The sequence below is a fragment of the Lethenteron reissneri genome, chromosome 43 (assembly GCF_015708825.2).
Source record: "Lethenteron reissneri isolate LAM-NWPU_2019-01 chromosome 43, ASM1570882v1, whole genome shotgun sequence".
In the NCBI taxonomy this organism is placed as follows: domain Eukaryota; kingdom Metazoa; phylum Chordata; class Hyperoartia; order Petromyzontiformes; family Petromyzontidae; genus Lethenteron; species Lethenteron reissneri.
Genome location: NC_083821.1, coordinates 12,776,260 through 12,802,916, shown reverse-complemented (window position 1 = coordinate 12,802,916; position 26,657 = coordinate 12,776,260). Strand labels below are relative to the sequence as shown.

Genomic DNA, 26,657 nt, shown 5'->3' with positions numbered 1-26,657 from the left:
TGCGTTCACCTCCGGGACCGGATTAATCCGCAGCAAATCACCCAAAGGTGAGAGAGAGGAGCAGGAACATCATCAAAGTCTAAGAATGATAGCAGCTCAAATAGCAGCAGCTCAACCAAGTGGCCTGATATCAAATCATCATCATTGTAATCGCTTGGAAATGCACAGCAGCAGCGAAAAACATATTCTTGGTTCTTTCGGTAAAGCCACGTAGAATGGAAATAATAAAATAATGAAAATTGAACATTAATAAAATTTAATTCTCACGAAGTTTCGGCCACAAAGCAAGCAGCCATCCTCAGGTGAAGAACAGAGCTGTTGGAAAGACAGCGTCCTAATGAACACTGATAAGTTTCGATTTAAAGCTTTCGTGACTGCAGGGATTCATCTTCTTGGTTCTTTCGGTAAAGTCACGTAGAAGGAAAATAATAAAATAATAAAAATAAAACAATAAAATAATTCTCACGACGTTTCGGCCCCAACGCAAGCAGCCGTCTTCAGGTGGAGAACAGGTCTGTCAAGTAGACAGAGTCTGAAGACGGCTGCTTGCGTTGTGGCCGAAACGTCGTGAGAATTATTTTATTATGTTTTATTTTTATTATTTTATTATTTTCCTTCTACGTGACTTTACCGAAAGAACCAAGAATATGAATCCCTGCAGTCACAAAAGCTTTAAAGCGAAAAAACACTTTGATAAAAGCGTGGCGATGGTGATCCCTCAAAATGTGAAGGGGAACAAATCCACGCAATGACCACCACAGAGACCCACAGAGACACCCATATACACAGAGACCCACAGACACCCACAGAGACACACATAGAGACCCTTAGACCCACAGAGACACCTATAGACACATCAAGACCCACAGATATACCCATAGATACAGAGACACCCATAGAGACCCATAGACACAGAGATACCCAAGGAGACCCCAAAGACACATAGAGACACCCTAAGAGACCCATAAACACACAGAGACACCCCACAAAGAACTAGCTACGTGCAGTGTGAACGAAGTTCATTATCCGTACATGCATCCTGTACCGCTCAGTGGGTCTCTGAGTATCAGTCTCTGTGGGTCTATATGGTTTTATACGAGTATGGGTCTCTGTGGGTCTCTGAGGATCTTTGTGGTTCTCTGAGTCTCTACGAGTCTGTATCAACGTGCACTTAGAGCATATGGCTGCCACATGGCGATGACGATGATGACGACGACAATGATACTGATGATGACGATGATGATGACGATGATGATGACGATGATGATGATGATGACGGTGATGATGATGACGACGACGATGACGTTGATGATGTTGATGATAATGATGATGACGATGACGACGACCACGATGATGACAACAATGATGATGACAACGATGATCATTACGACGATGATGACAATGATGACAATATTGACAATGATGATGACGATGACAGTGATGACGATGACGACGATAATGATGATGATGACGACGACGATTACGATGATTATACCAGCCACTTCGGTGGGGGGCTTAACCTGGTGTGTGCGTAAACAAAATTAGTTTAAAGTTTAAGTTGTTGTTGTCACGTGTGCAGCGATCCTTAGTCTCTTCAAGCCTCACCTGACTGAGCGCCAGAAGCTGGAGCTGGCCACCATGCAGGAAGTTTGGTTCTTCACTCTGGATGGGGAAGGAAGCTCACGAGGGGGAGTGAAGAACGGAGAATTTGATGACGACGACAAAAACTACATCCTTGTGAGACTCACACACAGACACACACAAAGATACAGACACACAGACAATAACAACAACCGCCATTCGCCACTAAGTGGCGGTGATGCCACCACGACGCTTGTGCCAGGCCATGTGCACCTTGAGGCCACGTGAAGTGTCGAACGCCCGCTGGCAGGAGGTCACGGGACAGACCCAGGTGCCACGGGTTGACTGACTGAGACGACTGACTGATGTACCACCTGTGCCCCCTACTGTGCCAACTTGCTGTGCTCTAGCCACCCGGCGCTCCGCTCGTTGTTGTGAGCGTCGCTCCTCCGCCCTCTGTTGTTGTTAGAGGGCAACTGCGTCCAACTGCCCAGTAGCATCCTTCACGAGCCTCCTCCACGAGCCTCCTCCACAGAGGCCGATCTTGACACCGCTGGTACCAGTCATTGGCAAGTCCACTCAGTTCCACGTCCTCCTGTACCACATCACTCCATCTCTTTTCTAGCCCGTGCCGCGCCCGTTTAGCCCCCTCGATCCGGCCAAACAAAAGCTGTTTGGGCATGCGGTGATTGGGCATGCGGGCTACATGGCCCAGCCAACGCAGCCTTGCCTGCCGGAGGAGCTCACCGATGGGACTTTGTCCAGATCTTTCGAGGAATTGTGAGCTCCTCACACAATGCAGCCTGGTTAAACCCAGGATTGATTGTAGGTAGGCCAGCCTAAATGTTTCTAACCGGTGGAGATGTTCCATTAGGGGGGTCTACGTTTTGCAAGCGTAGAGAAGGGAGGGAATGACTGTGGCCGAGAAAACCCGAAGCTTCGTACAGAGCGATAGACCAGGTAGCTTCCACACAGCGTTAAGCAACCGATAAAAAGATAATGCCGCTCGACTGATTCGGAGTGAGACCTCTACTGTTAAACCGGAGTCGGTCATTAGCACACTGCCCAGGTATGGGAAACTCTCCACTCTTTCCACAACTGCCCTATCACCGATTGGGAGTTGTGGGGGTGGAGTGCCCGATGTTACAAAATATCCAGGCAGGTGCTTCGTTTTGGTGGGGCTGATGGTAAGACCCCACCTCTTAGTGGCACACTCCAGTTTCAGCAGCAGCGCCTACAACTCCTCCTCTGAGTGAGCCGCAATTACCAGGTCGTCGGCATACATAACGTGGTTGACCAATAGGGAGCCATCCCTTGACCGCATCCGGGCATCGATCAGCCTCCCATTGTATCTGTACCAGATGGAAATTCCTCCAGTACAGCTACTGAAGGCTTTACGAACTACGTGGTCGAAATGGATGTTAAATAATGTTGGAGCCAGAGGACATCCCTGTCGCACCTAAGGTGTACAGGGAATGGCTCTGACTCCCGGCCACGTAGTTTTACCCAGGCCTGCTCACCATCATGAAGGTCCTTAATGAGCGTGATCAGAGGGTCAGGGACTCTGAAAGCACGAAGAACAACCCAGAGCCCAGCCCTACTGATGGTATCATAGGCCTTGACTAGGTCAATAAAAGCAGAGATGTAAGTCTTGTTGGAATTCCCTACACCTCTGATGTAGCAGACAGACAGAAAATATGGCATCTGTGCAGGACCGCCCTTTCCTGAAACCGCAATGGGGCTCCGCAAGCCTCTCCTCAGCGTGCCTAGCAAGGTGATGTTGAATAATCCTTGCCAGGACCTTTCCCGGCACACTTAGGATTGAGATGCTCCTGTAGTCCCCCTTCTTGAAGAGGGGGACCACCAGGGCATCCTTCCAATCCTGCGGAACCCATCCAGTGGCCCAGACTGTTGTGATGATGTCATGTAGGGCAGTCTGCGCACAAACGCCACCCTCCCTCAGCATTTCGCTTGGGAGATCATCTCTGCCCGGTGCCTTTCCTGGTCTCAGACTCTGGATCGCCTTCAGTACTTCCTCAACGGATGACACCTCAGCCAGCCACTCACAGGGGGTGACTTCCTCCTTCAATATTTGAGGCACCGCAGCCTCAGCAGGGTCATCCCCACTTTGTCCCATGATGTTTTCCAGACTGAGGGATTCCCCCTCCCCCAGGACCTCACGGTAATGCTCAGCAAATCTGCAAACCTGTTCCTGGGAGTCACAGATTGGATCACCATTCTTTCCCCATTCTTTCCCCATTCATTCCCCTAATAAGGTGTGGCACTGCAGGTTACTTTTTTGATGGGAGTTAAATAGGGATTTGTGATCGCGGGCCATTGAGGCAGACTCCATCTCCTCAGCAACCCGCGACACCACCCATCCTTGCAGCGCCTCACGGCTCTCCGAACCTCCGAGCGAAGGCTGCGGTAAGCCTCCTCATTCTCTGACGTGGGATGCTGTAGACAATTAGAGTGGGCCTGTCGCTTTTTCTCAACCATCCGGAACACCTCCTCTGTCAGCCAGGGTCTCTGGGGAGGTCTGGACCGCGTACCCAAAGCAGCCATTGCATCTGCATGAGTCACCGTCCTAAACCTCGCCCATTTACCCTCGACATCAGGAGGAGTGGGGGACGATGTGTTGTACTTGTTGGGTTATGAAATTTTTATGAAAATAATAAAAATTAATAATTTTCCGAAAAATGCGCAAATCGCATTAATTATGTTAATGTGTGTATTAATATGCATAAATTATGATAATGAGTGTGATTATATGCATAACTTATGATAGTCGTAGTAATTTATGCGGAGGCTTGCGATTATGTTAATGTGTGCAGTTATGATAATTTGCTTAGTTTCGTTTATCCAGAGTTATCAATCAGGATAACACGATTATCATAGATTCATTTACCGATTATCCTAGTGTGTGTTATAATATTTTAGGTCTCCATTTTCATATCTCATCACAGGATACAGTTGTCAAGAATAAGACAGTTTTGCATGGACTTGGAAGGAACACTCGATATGCTTCTGTGATAACAATTTTATTCTAACAAGCACGTGACATTCTATCATGCAGGTCAAACATGCGTCAATAATTCATGGGCAAGATTATGCAATTAACTAATATGAACGACAAAAACTTATGCAGTTGCGAAATTATGCAATTATGCAATATGAATAACGAAAACTCTTATGCATTTATGTAACTCGACGGCAGCAACTGCTTTGCACGATCAGTTGATATTGAACGCACCACCTCGAAATGGCAACCCTTTTTGAAACGCAAAGATCACTTTTTGAAAGTCTTATTCGTGTGCGTGCTGTGTGTGCGTTGTCCCCTCGTAATATTAATTGTGTCGTTAGCTTGTGTGGTGTGGGAGGATACGAACAGCTCCTGCTGCTCCCTCGCTCGGCGTGTCGCTCGGCTTTTGCTCTCTCTCTCTCTCTCCACTGCTGGATTGAGCGGCGTTGGCACGATGTTCCTTGAAGAAACTTGCTTGCTTGGCGCTTGATGGTTCCGGGGGCTTGGTGCTGCTCGTGCGCTCTCTCTTTCTACTGCTAGATGACGAGTTGGCACGATGCTGTCCTTGAAGATGCTCGGTCGCTCGTGTCGCTCGGTGTCGCTCGGTGGCGCAAGGTGTCGCTCGTTGTCGCTCGATGGCGCGCGGTGGCGCACGGTGGCGCACGGCGGCGCACGGTGGCGCAAGGTGGCGCACGGTGGCGCAAGGTTGTTGCTCGTTGGCGCTTGTTCAGCGATCTCCGCCTTTCCTGCGGGTTGTTCGCTGGTCGTCACTCTGACGAGGAGCGATGCTTCGTTCGTGGCAGGGTGGACGTTGGCGTCTTTGTTGGCTTCACTCGCAGCTCTGCGACTCAGGGTAGCGATTCTTCTCAGGTGGTGCAGACCTCGGCTTGTAGCTACGCGTCGCTACTCCGCAAACCTCGTCATTCTGAATGACAGGAGCTTCTTCGTTGGCGGCGACGAGGAGAGATGGAGCCACAGCCCTGGAGATCTGTGATGGGGGCCAGAGCCCCTGTCGATCTGAGTTGTATGGATTTTCCTTCGGTTTATATCGGAAAATTCCACTCGGCTTCCCGAGTTGTTCAAAAGCTGTGTCATAAAACCTTCCTGTGGGGGTGGACCATCTGCGTCCGTGTGTGTGTCCGTCCGTGTGTTTCGCGTGCGTGTTTGTCCGTGTGTTTATTAGCTTTGAAGACACAGCTGTGTGTGTCGTTCTGGAAGAAAGGGGGTGGGGGTGGGGGCCTCGTGTCGGCTGCTTCAGAAGTTATCCATTAGCCAGACCGATGATTCGCGTTGAGTTAAAAAAAAAACATTCGAATCCATGTTTTGTTACTGAATAATATTTGTCGCGAAAACCTACGCGTTAAGCGAGCTTAACTATTCACTCCCTTGCTCTGGGATCACATCCTTTGTCTCACACAGCTTAAGTTGGTTTGGTTTGGAAGTTGAAATGCGACTTATTTGCTGCTTGGTTATGCCGAAACCGTGTTCACGATGTTTCATCGTGACCCAACCTTTATGGGTGTCATTTCCTGGCTTGGTGCCTGTGTGTGGAGATCCTCTCGGAAAGACAAAGGCGGTCGTGTTGCTCGCTTCCCATGGGTGTTGTGTTTGGTTAATTTTGAGAGCCTTCTCCGCCCTTGATTCCTCTTCTATTTTAATTCTGTACTTATTATTCGACTTCTTGTGATTATTTGATCTGATATCCCGGCTAGGAATTTGTTTTGGAGCGAAATAGATGCCCTAATTATTCTTTGATGCTTCGGCCCGGCCGTGTAGATATTCTTTAAAGGTAAATAATGTCAGTACTTAATTAACAATGATGGGTCGCGATTCTGGTGCAATTTTTGTCTGGTTTTCAATTGGAGTGAGGATGGATACTGTTTGCTTAATCTTTATGGTTAAGTTGGTAACTTGTGTATTTAACATGGTTCAAAGACCCATCTGTGCTTTTTGTCGTCGATGCTGTTTCTTTGTTAAGAATATAATTATCTCTTCCTCCGTGTCTCCTGGTTCTGTGGGGTTTTTTTTTTCAAAAGGGCGTCCTGCTGACCCCCCCCCCCCCCGCCTGCAATTCCCCCCTCCCTTGTTCCTCTTGTGTGAATTTAGGGGAGTTTATTACCTTATTGCCCCCCTTTCATGTCCTCTTTCCTTTGAAATGAGGTATGCGTGCATCTGTGGAAGTGTGGGGGCCTCTGTGGAAGTGTGGGGGCGTGTTCGTTCCCACGTGGCCGCGTCTCTTAAAAAGAACGATATTATCTATGTTGGCAGAATAATTCTTAAAAAAAATAATATTAAAAAAAATAAAAAGGGGGTACATACACAACAGTCCGCCCGTTTGAAAATTATCAGGGGTCGATTTGGCCACTGGCGAATTTTCAAACAAAGTAATGTCCCCTTTTTATGTCATGAATCCCATCAGCCGCCCTTACTCTTGGCGGTTATTTCTTACGACGCGCGTGCACGTATTACCATCTTAACCTGGTTACATCTGAAATAAGCAAAGAAAATAAACAACACGTTAACATCGATATTGCGTTACATCGGTTCTCATACATCATAACTCCGGCGAATATTCATTTTTGTTTTTGTTAAATCCTGGTTACATTTGAATTAAGCAAAGAAAATAACAACCCGTTAACATCGATATTGCGTTACATCGGTTCTCATACATCATAACTCTGACGAACATTCATTTTTGTTTTGTTAAATCCTGGGAAACGCTAGGTAGCGGTTTCGAACGCATTTATGCGTTACCTTCCTCATGTTGCCTGGTTTACCACTTATCACTTTGATAATTTGATCACGGTTTTCGGGTTCGTTTTTGTAGTTTCCTCTCTCACTCTCTCGCGTCGTGGGAGTGTGTGGTGAAAAATTGTGCTGCACGTAACCAGAATTCGCGCACACGACCCATTTTGACACTTGGTTCGTGGCATTCGCTCTCTCTGCGATTACATGCACATTTGCCGAGTCAGTGTGTCGACTTAATTCTGTGCCTCGTAATGTTGCCCTCTTTGTTTTTACGAGTGTGTTAGATTCCAACACCATTCCTGATATGTCATGAACATTCGTCTCCATTTTAGCACTCCGATCCACATACATTTTGGTTTCCCTTGGATATTTTCCATTCAAAGGCTCACGCCTGCGCTCCTCAGGGCGTGTCTCTGTGTTCTCTCTTTGTCTCTGCTGTCTGCTATCCACCGTCCGATCACACTTCAATTCAGCCCTGTCACTTGCAGCCTGCTCAGGGTTTAACACCTCGGCGGGTGGGGCGCGTGTTGGCCGCTCGCTCGCACTCACTGTGGATGGTTCATCACGTATTTGGACCGCATTCTGTGTTATTCCTCTATTCCCTCTTGGTATAGCCGGTGGAGGAATTGGTCGGAATTGGATCGATTGTGTTTGACCTCCCATCCTGCGATTCTGCTGAATGTTCGCATCCATACCTCCGCGGTCTGTGTAACACCTTCCCGCTAGGTGGTTATCTTGCCATCTCTGTGCGTAATTTGAACCTTGCGTGTGTCGTGGGATGGGGTGTTGATATGGTTCTGCTCTGAACCTCTCCCTCCTGCGATTCTCGTACATTTTTAGCCCAGTATTTCTCCCATTTGGGTGCCAAATTTTCCCTGGATTGTTACCTCGCCATCTTTGTGGGTAATTTTGATCTTGTGTGTGTCGTGGCATGGGGTGTTGGTATGGTTCTATTCTGAACCTCCCCCTCCTGCGATTCTCCTGAATGTTCGGCTTTGTGCCGCTCTCATTCTCGTGCCAACCTCTCTCTGGGTTATTTTGCCATGGGTGCGTGCGTTTCTGCTCTGTCCTGCATTGTGGGACTGCTCGGTGATTTTTATTCCTCTCTGAGAGGCTGGGTTCCTCATCCCTCTCCCTGTGTTCTGGATCCGAATTATGATTCTTAGCTCTGTACAACCATGCCATGTACGCCTTGCTCTCTATGCGGCGTAAGGATGCGGTTTCTGGATTCAAAACCATCCTCACCCTTTCTGTAATCTCTGGGCTCAAGGATTCAAAAAACATAATTTTGAACATTTTATCTCCTTCGTGGTATTGATTCACATCGCCTGCATAATACGCTCTTTTAAATTGGACGAGGTAGTCACGTGGATCTTGGTCCATGCCCTGGGTCATCGATTTTACAGCATAAAACCCCTCAGTGAGTGTCGAATATTCTCCAAACTTCCGAATCACTGCCAGGCTCAATTGTTTAAAATCATTTCTAACCTTGTGTGGTAGTGACTTTACCCATGGAATAGATTCTTTATGTAAGGTCCGTTTCAACAAACTCGCTTTTTCATCCCGTCTCCTCAGCCCTCTAATCATTGCCTCCTCTTCTACGGTTGCGATATGTGTGTGGATATCCATAGTCTTATTGTGGGGGTCAAAATCGGGAATTCTGACTAGAGCCTTGTCCATCAATTTAAGGGTTTTACTGGTGAATAGGTATTCCGAAAGTTGATTGCCGACAGCGTCATCATCAAACAAGTTATCATCAGGCAATCTGTCACTTTGGTCTGTGCTGTGTCGCTTGTGTTTAAGTGGTGTGCATTTTCTGTGTGCGCGCCCAGTGCCGTGTCGCTCGTGTTGCCATTTCCCTTCAGTTTTTGCCTCTGCCCTTAGTGTACCATGTCCTGGCGATTTTACTTTAACATTTTTCCTCCCTCTATCTGTGAAGTTGTCAGTCTCACATGTTTTTGTTTGCATATGTATCTCTCCATCCCTTCTCTCGAATTGTGAGGGTTTCCCTTTGTCAATGATTTTTTGTTCGATATCCATAATTTTTGTGCGATTAGTCCCTGGACTCTGTCCACGTACCCAAGAGTGTGATTTAATGTTACTTCCATATTTATTCTGTGGATCAACGTCTGTGAGTTTCGCTGGTGTCGCGAGCACTGATTTCTCTCCCGTTTCCTTTCCAAATTTTCCCTCATTCCACAATCCCTGTCCGTATGCCTGTGTGAGAAGGCATGAGTCCTGTCCTGCCTTTCCTGCAGTTTTTACATCGTGTTCGCCTTCGTTACCTTTTATCCAGTCAATTAGTTTCCCCCGAGGTGTGTTCGTGTTATCGATACCGCTCCCTTCCCATATGTCTCTCTGACTGTACTGCTTTGTAACAGATTGGTCGGTACGTTTAAATACGAGCTCCCCGTTTCCCGTAACCCATTCAAAAATTATTCTTAATCCTAGCATCTTAGGTATGGCGGAAGTTACTTTGACATTTCTTTTCAGAGTGCATATAAACAATTATCTCACAGAGTGTAGTCAATTCGACTCGAGCTATCTGTTATTTTCCGATTCAGAGTGCGTACCTCTAACACCATTTATCACAGGATGCAATTGGTTTGATACGATATTATCTTAATTCCACTGTCTCTGTTTTAACCTGCTATTCTGGGTTTTAACCTTAGAGGGCGTTTTTTTGTTTTCCGCCCGTTCACAATTACCATGCAATGTTCGATCCTGATATTCTGGTTAACACGAAGTGATTCATTCCATCATCCATGCAAAACACTGTCTGCGAGAGATCCCGGACGACGCCACCCATTATGTTGTATGTGTTGGGTTATGAAATTTTTATGAAAATAATAAAAATTAATAATTTTCCGAAAATGCGCAAATCGCATTAATTATGTTAATGTGTGTATTAATATGCATAAATTATGATAATGCGTGTGATTATATGCATAAATTATGATAGTCGAAGTAATTTATGCGGAGGCTTGCGATTATGTTAATGTGTGCAGTTATGATAATTTGCGTAGTTTCGTTTATCCAGAGTTATCAATCAGGATAACACGATTATCATAGATTCATTTACCGATTATCCTAGTGTGTGTTATAATATTTTAGGTCTCCATTTTCATATCTCATCACAGGATACAGTTGTCAAGAATAAGACAGTTTTGCATGGACTTGGAAGGAACACTCGATATGCTTCTGTGATAACAATTTTATTCTAACAAGCACGTGACATTCTATCATGCAGGTCAAACATGCGTCAATAATTCATGGGCAAGATTATGCAATTAACTAATATGAACGACAAAAACTTATGCAGTTGCGAAATTATGCAATTATGCAATATGAATAACGAAAACTCTTATGCATTTATGTAACTCGACGGCAGCAACTGCTTTGCACGATCAGTTGATATTGAACGCACCACCTCGAAATGGCAACCCTTTTTGAAACGCAAAGATCACTTTTTGAAAGTCTTATTCGTGTGCGTGCTGTGTGTGCGTTGTCCCCTCGTAATATTAATTGTGTCGTTAGCTTGTGTGGTGTGGGAGGATACGAACAGCTCCTGCTGCTCCCTCGCTCGGCGTGTCGCTCGGCTTTTGCTCTCTCTCTCTCTCTCCACTGCTGGATTGAGCGGCGTTGGCACGATGTTCCTTGAAGAAACTTGCTTGCTTGGCGCTTGATGGTTCCGGGGGCTTGGTGCTGCTCGTGCGCTCTCTCTTTCTACTGCTAGATGACGAGTTGGCACGATGCTGTCCTTGAAGATGCTCGGTCGCTCGTGTCGCTCGGTGTCGCTCGGTGGCGCAAGGTGTCGCTCGTTGTCGCTCGATGGCGCGCGGTGGCGCACGGTGGCGCACGGCGGCGCACGGTGGCGCACGGTGGCGCAAGGTTGTTGCTCGTTGGCGCTTGTTCAGCGATCTCCGCCTTTCCTGCGGGTTGTTCGCTGGTCGTCACTCTGACGAGGAGCGATGCTTCGTTCGTGGCAGGGTGGACGTTGGCGTCTTTGTTGGCTTCACTCGCAGCTCTGCGACTCAGGGTAGCGATTCTTCTCAGGTGGTGCAGACCTCGGCTTGTAGCTACGCGTCGCTACTCCGCAAACCTCGTCATTCTGAATGACAGGAGCTTCTTCGTTGGCGGCGACGAGGAGAGATGGAGCCACAGCCCTGGAGATCTGTGATGGGGGCCAGAGCCCCTGTCGATCTGAGTTGTATGGATTTTCCTTCGGTTTATATCGGAAAATTCCACTCGGCTTCCCGAGTTGTTCAAAAGCTGTGTCATAAAACCTTCCTGTGGGGGTGGACCATCTGCGTCCGTGTGTGTGTCCGTCCGTGTGTTTCGCGTGCGTGTTTGTCCGTGTGTTTATTAGCTTTGAAGACACAGCTGTGTGTGTCGTTCTGGAAGAAAGGGGGTGGGGGTGGGGGCCTCGTGTCGGCTGCTTCAGAAGTTATCCATTAGCCAGACCGATGATTCGCGTTGAGTTAAAAAAAAAACATTCGAATCCATGTTTTGTTACTGAATAATATTTGTCGCGAAAACCTACGCGTTAAGCGAGCTTAACTATTCACTCCCTTGCTCTGGGATCACATCCTTTGTCTCACACAGCTTAAGTTGGTTTGGTTTGGAAGTTGAAATGCGACTTATTTGCTGCTTGGTTATGCCGAAACCGTGTTCACGATGTTTCATCGTGACCCAACCTTTATGGGTGTCATTTCCTGGCTTGGTGCCTGTGTGTGGAGATCCTCTCGGAAAGACAAAGGCGGTCGTGTTGCTCGCTTCCCATGGGTGTTGTGTTTGGTTAATTTTGAGAGCCTTCTCCGCCCTTGATTCCTCTTCTATTTTAATTCCGTACTTATTATTCGACTTCTTGTGATTATTTGATCTGATATCCCGGCTAGGAATTTGTTTTGGAGCGAAATAGATGCCCTAATTATTCTTTGATGCTTCGGCCCGGCCGTGTAGATATTCTTTAAAGGTAAATAATGTCAGTACTTAATTAACAATGATGGGTCGCGATTCTGGTGCAATTTTTGTCTGGTTTTCAATTGGAGTGAGGATGGATACTGTTTGCTTAATCTTTATGGTTAAGTTGGTAACTTGTGTATTTAACATGGTTCAAAGACCCATCTGTGCTTTTTGTCGTCGATGCTGTTTCTTTGTTAAGAATATAATTATCTCTTCCTCCGTGTCTCCTGGTTCTGTGGGGTTTTTTTTTTCAAAAGGGCGTCCTGCTGACCCCCCCCCCCCCGCCTGCAATTCCCCCATCCCTTGTTCCTCTTGTGTGAATTTAGGGGAGTTTATTACCTTATTGCCCCCCTTTCATGTCCTCTTTCCTTTGAAATGAGGTATGCGTGCATCTGTGGAAGTGTGGGGGCCTCTGTGGAAGTGTGGGGGCGTGTTCGTTCCCACGTGGCCGCGTCTCTTAAAAAGAACGATATTATCTATGTTGGCAGAATAATTCTTAAAAAAAATAATATTAAAAAAAATAAAAAGGGGGTACATACACAACAGATGGCAACCCCAGCCACAAGCGATGATGAAATTCTCGCTTGCAACTTTCATCAGCTAGCTGAGACCAGGCCACCTTAGGTTGGAATGGGGTCCTGGGTGTACACCCACCACCGGAGTGGAAGAATGGCAGGCGCATCTTACAGATAACAAGTCGATGGTCAGAGGGCAGATCAGCTCCACGTTAGGTCCTGGTGTCAAGGACATGGGCTCGCATCCACTGGTCCGTCAATATGTAGTCCAGCAGATGTTTTTGCTTTGACCCGGCATGCATCCATGATGTTGTGTTGATGCGCCGATGCCAGAACAGCGTGTTGGTAATTTCAAGCCCATGGGCTGCACACAAATCTATTAGCCTCCTACCGTTGTTATTCAGCTGATTTGGCCCATGCCTTCCAATCACTCCAGACATTGAAGTCAGCCAACACACTCACACAGACACAGAGGCACACAGAGGCACACAGAGGCACTCAGACACACACAGACACAACCACACTCATTCTAGATTTGAAGTTTTCGTGACTGCAAGAATCCATACTCTTTAGTTCTTTCGGTAAAGTCACGTAGGTGAAAATAAAAATATAATAATAATAAATAACACACTCATACCCACACTCATACCCATAGAGACCCACAGAGACATCCACAGAGACTCGTAGAGACCCAGACCCATAGAGACACCCACAAAGACCCACAGAGACCCAGACCCACAGAGATGCACAGAGACCCACAGTTGCCCACACAGAGACACTGATACCCATAAAGCACCACAGATTGGCTACGTATGGTGCGAAATAAGTTGAACATACACACATACAGAGACACCCAGACACATAGAGACACCCACAGACACCCACAGACACCCACAGTGACCCACAGATTAGCACTGTTGGCTACGTGTGACCTCCCCGTGACCCCCACCCTGACCTCCCGTGACCTCCCCGTGACCCCTGCAGGTCCAGAACGAGCACTTTTATTACCGCTTCCAGCTGGACAGGAAGATTGGGCAGGGTGGGCAGAGCGTGGTGGTAAGGTGTCTAGACCACAAGACTCGGACGATGGTGGCTCTCAAGATCCTCGCCCCGCCCTCCACGTGAGTGGGCCCTGGCGCAGCAGTGCAGTCAACAACAACAATAACACCACCAACAACAAGAACAATAAACAAACACACACTATGGGACTGCTGCTGGCTGTGAACCACAACAACAATGACTGAACATCCTTTAATTGACTCTCCACCACCTCCCCACCACCACCTCCACCTCCCCACCACCCTCACCGCCACCACTGGTTGTGTGTTGGAGACTAACCCCACCACAACACTGATAATTGACTTTGACACTTTCCAACACAACAACCGGTTAAGTGCTGAGCAAGTAGCGAGCTGGCCAAGCATTTTTTGTTTAGGTGACAAACCACCTCAACCAATTGGGCGTGTGTCAGGTGGCGGATTTAACGACACAACATTTATATTTACATCATCCAACCCAAACTCACCTCTTGTGGATACTATTGGTCGCGACAGACCCACGACGACTACTCAGTGTTATACACACAGACCCACTACTACTACTCAGTGTTACACACACAGACCCACTACTACTGCTCAGTGTTACACACACAGACCCGCTACTACTGCTCAGTGTTACACACACAGACCCACTGCTACTACTCAGTGTTACACACACAGACCCACTACTACTACTACTCAGTGTTACACACACAGACCCACTACTACTCACTGTTACACACACAGACCCACTACTACTACTCAGTGTTACACACACATACCCACTACTACTACGACTACTCAGTGTTACACACACAGACCTACTACTACTACTCAGTGTTACACACACAGACCCACTACTACTACTCAGTGTTACACACACAGACCCACTACTACTGCTCAGTGTTACACACAGAGACCCCCTACTACTACTCAGTGTTACACACACAGACCCGCTTCTACTACTCAGTGTTACACACACAGACCCACTACTACTACGACTACTCAGTGTTACACACACAGACCCACTACTACTACTCAGTGTTACACACACAGACCCACTACTACTACTCAGTATTACACACACAGACCCACTACTACTACGACTACTCAGTGTTACACACACAGACCTACTACTACTACTCAGTGTTACACACACAGACCCACTACTACTACTCAGTGTTACACACACAGACCCACTACTACTACTCAGTGCTACACACACATACCCACTACTACTACTCAGTGTTACACACACATACCCACTACTACTACTCAGTGTTACACATACAGACCCACTACTACTACTCAGTGTTACACACACAGACCCACTACTACTGCTCAGTGTTACACACACAGACCCACTACTACTACGACTTCTCAGTGTTTCACACACAGACCCACTACTACTACTACTGCTCAGTGTTACACACACAGACCCACGACGACTACTTAGTGTTACACACACATACCCACTACTACTGCTCAGTATTACACACACAGACCCACTACTACTACTCAGTGTTACACACACAGACCCGCTACTACTGCTCAGTGTTACACACACAGACCCACTACTACTACTACTCAGTGTTACACACACAGACCCACTACTACTCACTGTTACACACACAGACCCACTACTACTACTCAGTGTTACACACACATACCCACTACTACTGCTCAGTGCTACACACACAGACCCACTACTACTACTCAGTGTTATACACACAGACCCACTACTACTACTCACTATTACACACACAGACCCACTACTACTACTCAGTGTTACACACACAGACCCACTACTACTACTCAGTGTTACACACACCCACTACTACTACTCAGTGTTACACATACAGACCCTCTACTACTACTCAGTGTTACACACACAGACCCACTACTACTGCTCAGTGTTACACACACAGACCCACTACTACTACTCAGTGTTACACACACAGACCCACTACTACTACGACTTCTCAGTGTTACACACACAGACCCACTACTACTACTCAGTGTTACACACACAGACCCACTACTACTACTCAGTGTTACACACACAGACCCACTACTACTACTCAGTGTTACGCACACAGACCCACTACTACTACTCAGTGTTACGCACACAGACCCACTACTACTACTCAGTGTTACACACACAGACCCACTACTACTACTGAGTGTTACACACACAGACCCACTACGACTCAGTGTTACACACAGACCCACTACTACTATTCAGTGTTACACACACAGACCCACTACTACTACTACTCAGTGTTACACACACAGACCCACTACTACTCACTGTTACACACACATTTCCACTACTACTACTCAGTGTTACACCCACAGACCCACTACTACGACTACTCAGTGTTACACACACAGACCCACTACTACTACTCAGTGTTACACACACAGACCCACTACTACTACTCAGTGTTACACACACAGACCCACTACTACTACTCAGTGTTACACACACAGACCCACTACGACTCAGTGTTACACACAGACCCACTACTACTACTCAGTGTTACACACACAGACCCACTACTACTACTACTACTCAGTGTTACACACACAGACCCACTACTACTCACTGTTACACACACATTTCCACTACTACTACTCAGTGTTACACACACAGACCCACTACTACGACTACTCAGTGTTACACACACAGACCCACTACTACTACTCAGTGTTACACACACAGACCCACTACTACTACTCAGTGTTACACACACAGACCCACTACTACTGCTCAGTGTTACACACAGAGACCCACTACTACTACTCAGTGTTACACACACAGACCCGCTTCTACTACTCAGTGTTACACACACAGACCCACTACTACTACGACTACTCAGTGTTACACACACAGACCCACTACTACTACTCAGTGTTACACACACAGACCCACTACTACTACGACTACTCAGTGTTACACACACAGACCTACTACTACTACTCAGTGTTATACACACAGACCCACTACTACTACTCAGTGTTACACACACATACCCACTACTACTACTCAGTGTTACACACACCCACTACTACTACTCAGTGTTACACATACAGACCCACTACTACTACTCAGTGTTACACACACAGACCCACTACTACTGCTCAGTGTTACACACACAGACCCACTACTACTACTCAGTGTTACACACACAGACCCACTACTACTACGACTTCTCAGTGTTACACACACAGACCCACTACTACTACTCAGTGTTATACACACAGACCCACTACTACTACTCACTATTACACACACAGACCCACTACTACTACTCAGTGTTACACACACAGACCCACTACTACTACTCAGTGTTACACACACCCACTACTACTACTCAGTGTTACACATACAGACCCTCTACTACTACTCAGTGTTACACACACAGACCCACTACTACTGCTCAGTGTTACACACACAGACCCACTACTACTACTCAGTGTTACACACACAGACCCACTACTACTACGACTTCTCAGTGTTACACACACAGACCCACTACTACTACTCAGTGTTACACACACAGACCCACTACTACTACTCAGTGTTACACACACAGACCCACTACTACTACTCAGTGTTACGCACACAGACCCACTACTACTACTCAGTGTTACGCACACAGACCCACTACTACTACTCAGTGTTACACACACAGACCCACTACTACTACTGAGTGTTACACACACAGACCCACTACGACTCAGTGTTACACACAGACCCACTACTACTATTCAGTGTTACACACACAGACCCACTACTACTACTACTCAGTGTTACACACACAGACCCACTACTACTCACTGTTACACACACATTTCCACTACTACTACTCAGTGTTACACCCACAGACCCACTACTACGACTACTCAGTGTTACACACACAGACCCACTACTACTACTCAGTGTTACACACACAGACCCACTACTACTACTCAGTGTTACACACACAGACCCACTACTACTACTCAGTGTTACACACACAGACCCACTACGACTCAGTGTTACACACAGACCCACTACTACTACTCAGTGTTACACACACAGACCCACTACTACTACTACTACTCAGTGTTACACACACAGACCCACTACTACTCACTGTTACACACACATTTCCACTACTACTACTCAGTGTTACACACACAGACCCACTACTACGACTACTCAGTGTTACACACACAGACCCACTACTACTACTCAGTGTTACACACACAGACCCACTACTACTACTCAGTGTTACACACACAGACCCACTACTACTGCTCAGTGTTACACACAGAGACCCACTACTACTACTCAGTGTTACACACACAGACCCGCTTCTACTACTCAGTGTTACACACACAGACCCACTACTACTACGACTACTCAGTGTTACACACACAGACCCACTACTACTACTCAGTGTTACACACACAGACCCACTACTACTACTCAGTGTTACACACACAGACCCACTACTACTACGACTACTCAGTGTTACACACACAGACCTACTACTACTACTCAGTGTTATACACACAGACCCACTACTACTACTCAGTGTTACACACACAGACCCACTACTACTACTCAGTGTTACACACACATACCCACTACTACTACTCAGTGTTACACACACCCACTACTACTACTCAGTGTTACACATACAGACCCACTACTACTACTCAGTGTTACACACACAGACCCACTACTACTGCTCAGTGTTACACACACAGACCCACTACTACTACTCAGTGTTACACACACAGACCCACTACTACTACGACTTCTCAGTGTTACACACACAGACCCACTACTACTACGACTTCTCAGTGTTTCACACACAGACCCACTACTACTACTACTGCTCAGTGTTACACACACAGACCCACGACGACTACTTAGTGTTACACACACAGACCCACTACTACTGCTCAGTATTACACACACAGACCCACTACTACTACTCAGTGTTACACACACAGACCCGCTACTACTGCTCAGTGTTACACACACAGACCCACTACTACTACTCAGTGTTACACACACATACCCACTACTACTATTCAGTGTTACACACACAGACCCACTACTACTACTACTCAGTGTTACACACACAGACCCACTACTACTCACTGTTACACACACAGACCCACTACTACTACTCAGTGTTACACACACATACCCACTACTACTACTCAGTGTTACACACACAGACCCACTACTACTACTCAGTGTTTCACACACAGACCCACTACTACTACTCAGTGTTATACACACAGACCCACTACTACTACTCACTATTACACACACAGACCCACTACTACTACTCAGTGTTACACACACAGACCCACTACTACTACTCAGTGTTACACACACAGACCCACTACTACTACTCAGTGTTACGCACACAGACCCACTACTACTACTCAGTGTTACACACACATACCCACTACTACTACTCAGTGTTACACACACAGACCCACTACTACTACTCAGTGTTACACACACAGACCCACTACGACTCAGTGTTACACACAGACCCACTACTACTACTCAGTGTTACACACACAGACCCACTACTACTACTACTCAGTGTTACACACACAGACCCACTACTACTCACTGTTACACACACATTTCCACTACTACTACTCAGTGTTACACCCACAGACCCACTACTACGACTACTCAGTGTTACACACACAGACCCACTACTACTACTCAGTGTTACACACACAGACCCACTACTACTACTCAGGGTTACACACACAGACCCACTACTACTACTCAGTGTTGCACACACAGACCCACTACTACTACGACTACTCAGTGTTACACACACATACCCACTACTACTCACTGTTACACACACAGACCCACTACTACTACTACTCAGTGTTACACACACAGACCCACTACTACTACGACTACTCAGTGTTACACACACAGACCTACTACTACTACTCAGTGTTACACACACAGACCCACTACTACTACTCAGTGTTACACACACAGACCCACTACTACTGCTCAGTGTTACACACAGAGACCCACTACTACTACTCAGTGTTACACACACAGACCCGCTTCTACTACTCAGTGTTACACACACAGACCCACTACTACTACGACTACTCAGTGTTACACACACAGACCCACTACTACTACTCAGTGTTACACACACAGACCCACTACTACTACTCAGTGTTACACACACAGACCCACTACTACTACGACTACTCAGTGTTACACACACAGACCTACTACTACTACTCAGTGTTACACACACAGACCCACTACTACTACTCAGTGTTACACACACAGACCCACTACTACTACTCAATGTTACACACACATACCCACTACTACTACTCAGTGTTACACACACATACCCACTACTACTACTCAGTGTTACACATACAGACCCACTACTACTACTCAGTGTTACACACACAGACCCACTACTACTGCTCAGTGTTACACACACAGACCCACTACTACTACTCAGTGTTACACACACAGACCCACTACTACTACGACTTCTCAGTGTTACACACACAGACCCACTACTACTACGACTTCTCAGTGTTTCACACACAGACCCACTACTACTACTACTGCTCAGTGTTACACACACAGACCCACGACGACTACTCAGTGTTACACACACAGACCCACTACTACTACTCAGTGTTACACACACAGACCCACTACTACTACTCAGTGTCACACACACAGACCCACTACTACTACTCAGTGTTACACACACAGACCCATGACTACTACTCAGTGTTACACACATAGACCCACTACTACTACTACTGCTCAGTGTTACACACACAGACCCACGACGACTACTCAGTGTTACACACACAAACCAACTACTACTACTCAGTGTCACGCACACAGACCCACTACTACTACTCAGTGTTACGCACACAGACCCACTACTACTACTCAGTGTTACGCACACAGACCCACTACTACTATTCAGTGTCACGCACACAGACCCAATACTACTACTCAGTGTTACACACACAGACCCACTACTACTACTCAGTGTCACGCACACAGACCCACTACAACTACTCAGTGTTACACACACAGACCCACTACTACTACTCAGTGTTACACACACAGACCCACTAATACTACTCAGTGTTACATACACAGACCCACTACTACGCAGTGTTACACACACAGACCCACTACTACTCAGTGTTACACACACAGACCCACTACTACTACTCAGTGTTACACACACAAACCCACTACTACACAGTGTTACACACACAGACCCACTACTACTACTCAGTGTTACACACACGTACCCACTACTACTACTCAGTGTTACACACACAGACCCACTACTACTACTCAGTGTTACACACTCAGACCCACTACTACGCAGTGTTACACACTCAGACCCACTACTACTACTACTCAGTGTTACACACACAGACCCACTACTACTACTCAGTGTTACACACACAGACCCACTACTACTACTCAGTGTTACACACACAGACCCACTACTACTACTCAGTGTTACACACACAGACCCACTACTACTGCTCAGTGTTACACACACAGACCCACTACTACTACTCAGTGTTACACACACAGACCCACTACTACTATTCAGTGTTACACACACAGACCCACTACTACTGCTCAGTGTTACACACACAGACCCACTACTACTGCTCAGTGTTACACACACAGACCCACTACTACTGTTCAGTGTTACACACACAGACCCACTACTACTACTCAGTGTTACACACACAGACCCACTACTACTGCTCAGTGTTACACACACAGGCCCACTACTACTACTCAGTGTTACACACACAGACCCATTACTACTGCTCAGTGTTACACACACAGACCCACTACTACTGCTCAGTGTTACACACACAGACCCACTACTACTACTCAGTGTTACACACACAGACCCACTACTACTACTCAGTGTTACACACACAGACCCACTACTACTACTCAGTGTCACGCACACAGACCCACTACAACTACTCAGTGTTACACACACAGACCCACTACTACTACTCAGTGTTACACACACAGACCCACTAATACTACTCAGTGTTACACACACAGACCCACTACTACGCAGTGTTACACACACAGACCCACTACTACTCAGTGTTACACACACAGACCCACTACTACTACTCAGTGTTACACACACAGACCCACTACTACTACTCAGTGTTACACACACAGACCCACTAATACTACTCAGTGTTACACACACAGACCCACTACTACGCAGTGTTACACACACAGACCCACTACTACTACTCAGTGTTACACACACAGACCCACTACTTCTCAGTGTTACGCACACAGACCCACTACTACTACTCAGTGTTATTGCGCACAGACCCACTACTACTATTCAGTGTTACACACACAGACCCACTACTACTATTCAGTGTTACACACACAGACCCACTACTACTACTCAGTGTTACACACACAGTCCCACTACTACTACTCAGTGTTACGCACACAGACCCACTACTACTACTCAGTGTTACACACTCAGACCCACTACTACTACTCAGTGTTACACACACAGACCCACTACAACTCAGTGTTACACACTCAGACCCACTACTACTGCTCAGTGTTACACACACAGACCCACTACTACTACTCAGTGTTACACACACAGACCCACTACTACTACTCAGTGTTACACACACAGACCCACTACTACTACTCAGTGTTACACACACAGACCCACTACTACTACTCAGTGTTACACACACAGACCCACTACAACTCAGTGTTACACACTCAGACCCACTACTACTGCTCAGTGTTACACACACAGACCCACTACTACTACTCAGTGTTACACACACAGATCCACTACTACTACTCAGTGTTACACACACAGACCCACTACTACTACTCAGTGGTTACACCACAGATCCACTACTACTACTCAGTGTTACACACACAGACCCCTACTACTACTCAGTGTTACAACACACGACCCACTACTACTGCTCAGTGTTTACCACACAACCCACTACTACACAGTGTTACACACCAGACCCACTACTACTACTCATGTTACACACACGTACCCACTACTACTACTCAGTGTTACACACACAGACCCACTACTACTACTCAGTGTTACACACTCAGACCCACTACTACTCAGTGTTTACACACTCAACCCACTACTACTACTACTCAGTGTTACACACAGACCCACTACTACTACTCAGTGTTACACACACAGACCCACTACTACTACTCAGTGTTACACACACAGACCCACTACTACTACTCAGTGTTACACACACAGACCCACTACTACTGTCTCAGTGTGACACACACAGAACCCACTACACTACTCAGTGTTTACACACACAGACCCACTACTACTATTCAGTGTTACACACACAGACCCACTACTACTGCTCAGTGTTTACACACACAGACCCACTACTACTGCTCAGTGTTACCCACACAGACCCACTACTACTGTTCGTGTTACCACACAGACCCTACTACTGCTCAGTGTTACACACACAGACCCACGACTACTGCTCAGTGTTACACACACAGACCCACTACTACTACTCAGTGTTACACACACAGACCCACTACTAACTGCTCAGTGTTACACACACAGACCCACTACTACGACTCATGTTACACACACAGACCCACTACTACTACTCAGTGTACACACACAGACCCACTACTACTGCTCAGTGTTACACACACAGACCCACTACTACTACTCAGTGTTACACACCAGACCCACTACTACTACTCAGTGTTACACACACAGACCCACTACTACTACTCATTGTTACACACACAGACCCACTACTACTACTCATGTACCACACCAGACCCACTACAAGACTCAGTGTTACACACACAGACCCACTAAACTACTCAGTGTACACTACACAGACCCACTACTACTACGCAGTGTTACACACACAGACCACTACTACTACTCAGTGTTACCACACAGACCCACTACTACTACGCAGTGTTACACCACACAGACCCACTACTACTACGCAGTGTTACACACTCAGACCCACTACTACTACTCAGTGTTACACACACAGACCCACTACTACTCAGTGTTACACACACAGACCCACTACTACTACTCAGTGTTACACACACAGACCCACTACTACTACTCAGTGTTACACACACAGACCCACTACTACTACTCAGTGTTACACACACAGACCCACTACTACTACTCAGTGTTACACACACAGACCCACTACTACTCAGTGTTACACACACAGACCCACTACTACTACTCAGTGTTACACACACAGACCCACTACTTCTCAGTGTTACGCACACAGACCCACTACTACTACTCAGTGTTACACACACAGACCCACTACTACTATTCAGTGTTACACACACAGACCCACTACTACTACTCAGTGTTACACACACAGACCCACTACTACTACTCAGTGTTACACACACAGTCCCACTACTACTACTCAGTGTTACGCACACAGACCCACTACTACTACTCAGTGTTACACACTCAGACCCACTACTACTACTCAGTGTTACACACACAGACCCACTACAACTCAGTGTTACACACTCAGACCCACTACTACTGCTCAGTGTTACACACACAGACCCACTACTACTACTCAGTGTTACACACACAGACCCACTACTACTACTCAGTGTTACACACACAGACCCACTACTACTACTCAGTGTTACACACACAGACCCACTACTACTCAGTGTTACACACACAGACCCACTACTACTACTCAGTGTTACACACACAGACCCACTACTACTACTCAGTGTTACACACACAGACCCACTACTACTACTCAGTGTTACACACACAGACCCACTACTACTATCAGTGTTACACACACATACCCACTACTACTCAGTGTTACACACACAGACCCACTACTACTACTCAGTGTTACACACACAGACCCACTACTACTACTCAGTGTTACCCACACAGACCCACTACTACTACTCAGTGTTACACACACAGACCCACTACTACTACTCAGTGTTACACACACAGACCCACTACTACTACTCAGTGTTACACACACAGACCCACTACTACTGCTCAGTGTTACACACACAGACCCACTACTACTACTCAGTGTTACACACACATACCCACTACTACTACTCAGTGTTACACACACAGACCCACTACTACTACTCAGTGTTACACACACAGACCCACTACTACTGCTCAGTGTTACACACACAGACCCACTACTACTACTCAGTGTTACACACACAGACCCACTACTACTGCTCAGTGTTACACACACAGACCCACTACTACTACTCAGTGTTACACACACAGTCCCACTACTACTGCTCAGTGTTGCACACACAGACCCACTACTACTACTCAGTGTTACACACACAGTCCCACTACTACTACTCAGTGTTACACACACAGACCCACTACAACTCAGTGTTACACACTCAGACCCACTACTACTACTCAGTGTTACACACACAGACCCACTACTACTCAGTATTACACACTCAGACCCACTACTACTACTCAGTGTTACACACACAGTCCCACTACTACTACTCAGTGTTGCACACACAGACCCACTACTACTACTCAGTGTTACACATACAGTCCCACTACTACTACTCAGTGTTGCACACACAGACCCACTACTACTACGCAGTGTTACACACTCAGACCCACTACTACTACTACTCAGTGTTACATACACAAACCCACTACTACTACTCAGTGTTACACACACATACCCACTACTACTCAGTGTTACACACACAGACCTACTACTACTACTCAGTGTTACGCACACATACCCACTACTACTATTCAGTGTTACGCACACAGACCCACTACTACTCAGTGTTACACACACAGACCCACTACTACTACTCAATCTTACACACACAGACCCACTACTACTACTCAGTGTTACACACACAGACCCACTACTACTACTCAGTGTTACACACACAGACCCACTACTACTACTCAGTGTTACACACACAGACCCACTACAACTCAGTGTTACACACACAGACCCACTACTACTACTCAGTGTTGCACACACAGACCCACTACTACTACTCAGTGTTACACACACAGACCCACTACTACTGCTCAGTGTTACACACACAGACCCACTACTACTACTCAGTGTTACACACACAGACCCACTACTACTGCTCAGTGTTACACACACAGACCCACTACTACTACTCAGTGTTACACACACAGACCCACTACTACTACTCAGTGTTACACACTCAGACCCACTACAACTCAGTGTTACACACACAGACCCACTACTACTGCTCAGTGTTACACACACAGACCCACTACTACTACTCAGTGTTACACACACAGAACCACTACTACTACTCAGTGTTACACACACAGACCCACTACTACTACTCAGTGTTACACACACAGACCCACTACTACTACTCAGTGTTACACACTCAGACCCACTACAACTCAGTGTTACACACACAGACCCACTACTACTGCTCAGTGTTACACACACAGACCCACTACTACTACTCAGTGTTGCACACACAGACCCACTACTACTACTCAGTGTTACACACACAGACCCACTACTACGCAGTGTTACACACACAAACCCACTACAACTTAGTGTTACACACACAGACCCACTACTACTACACAGTGTTACACACAC

The 26,657-nt window shown here is 46.6% G+C and overlaps 1 protein-coding gene across 1 annotated transcript in view; it reads left to right on the top strand.

Moving 5' to 3' along the window:
* Positions 1–13,064: 13,064 nt before the first annotated feature.
* The window catches only part of LOC133353241 (dual specificity tyrosine-phosphorylation-regulated kinase 2-like), a 29,971-nt gene continuing 16,378 nt past the window's right edge, over positions 13,065–26,657 (top strand). Inside the window, exons 1-2 of the mRNA XM_061569327.1 lie at positions 13,065–13,082; positions 13,816–13,952. Coding sequence (XP_061425311.1) covers positions 13,065–13,082; positions 13,816–13,952 — 155 coding nt within the window. The remainder of the gene's footprint in view (positions 13,083–13,815; positions 13,953–26,657) is intronic.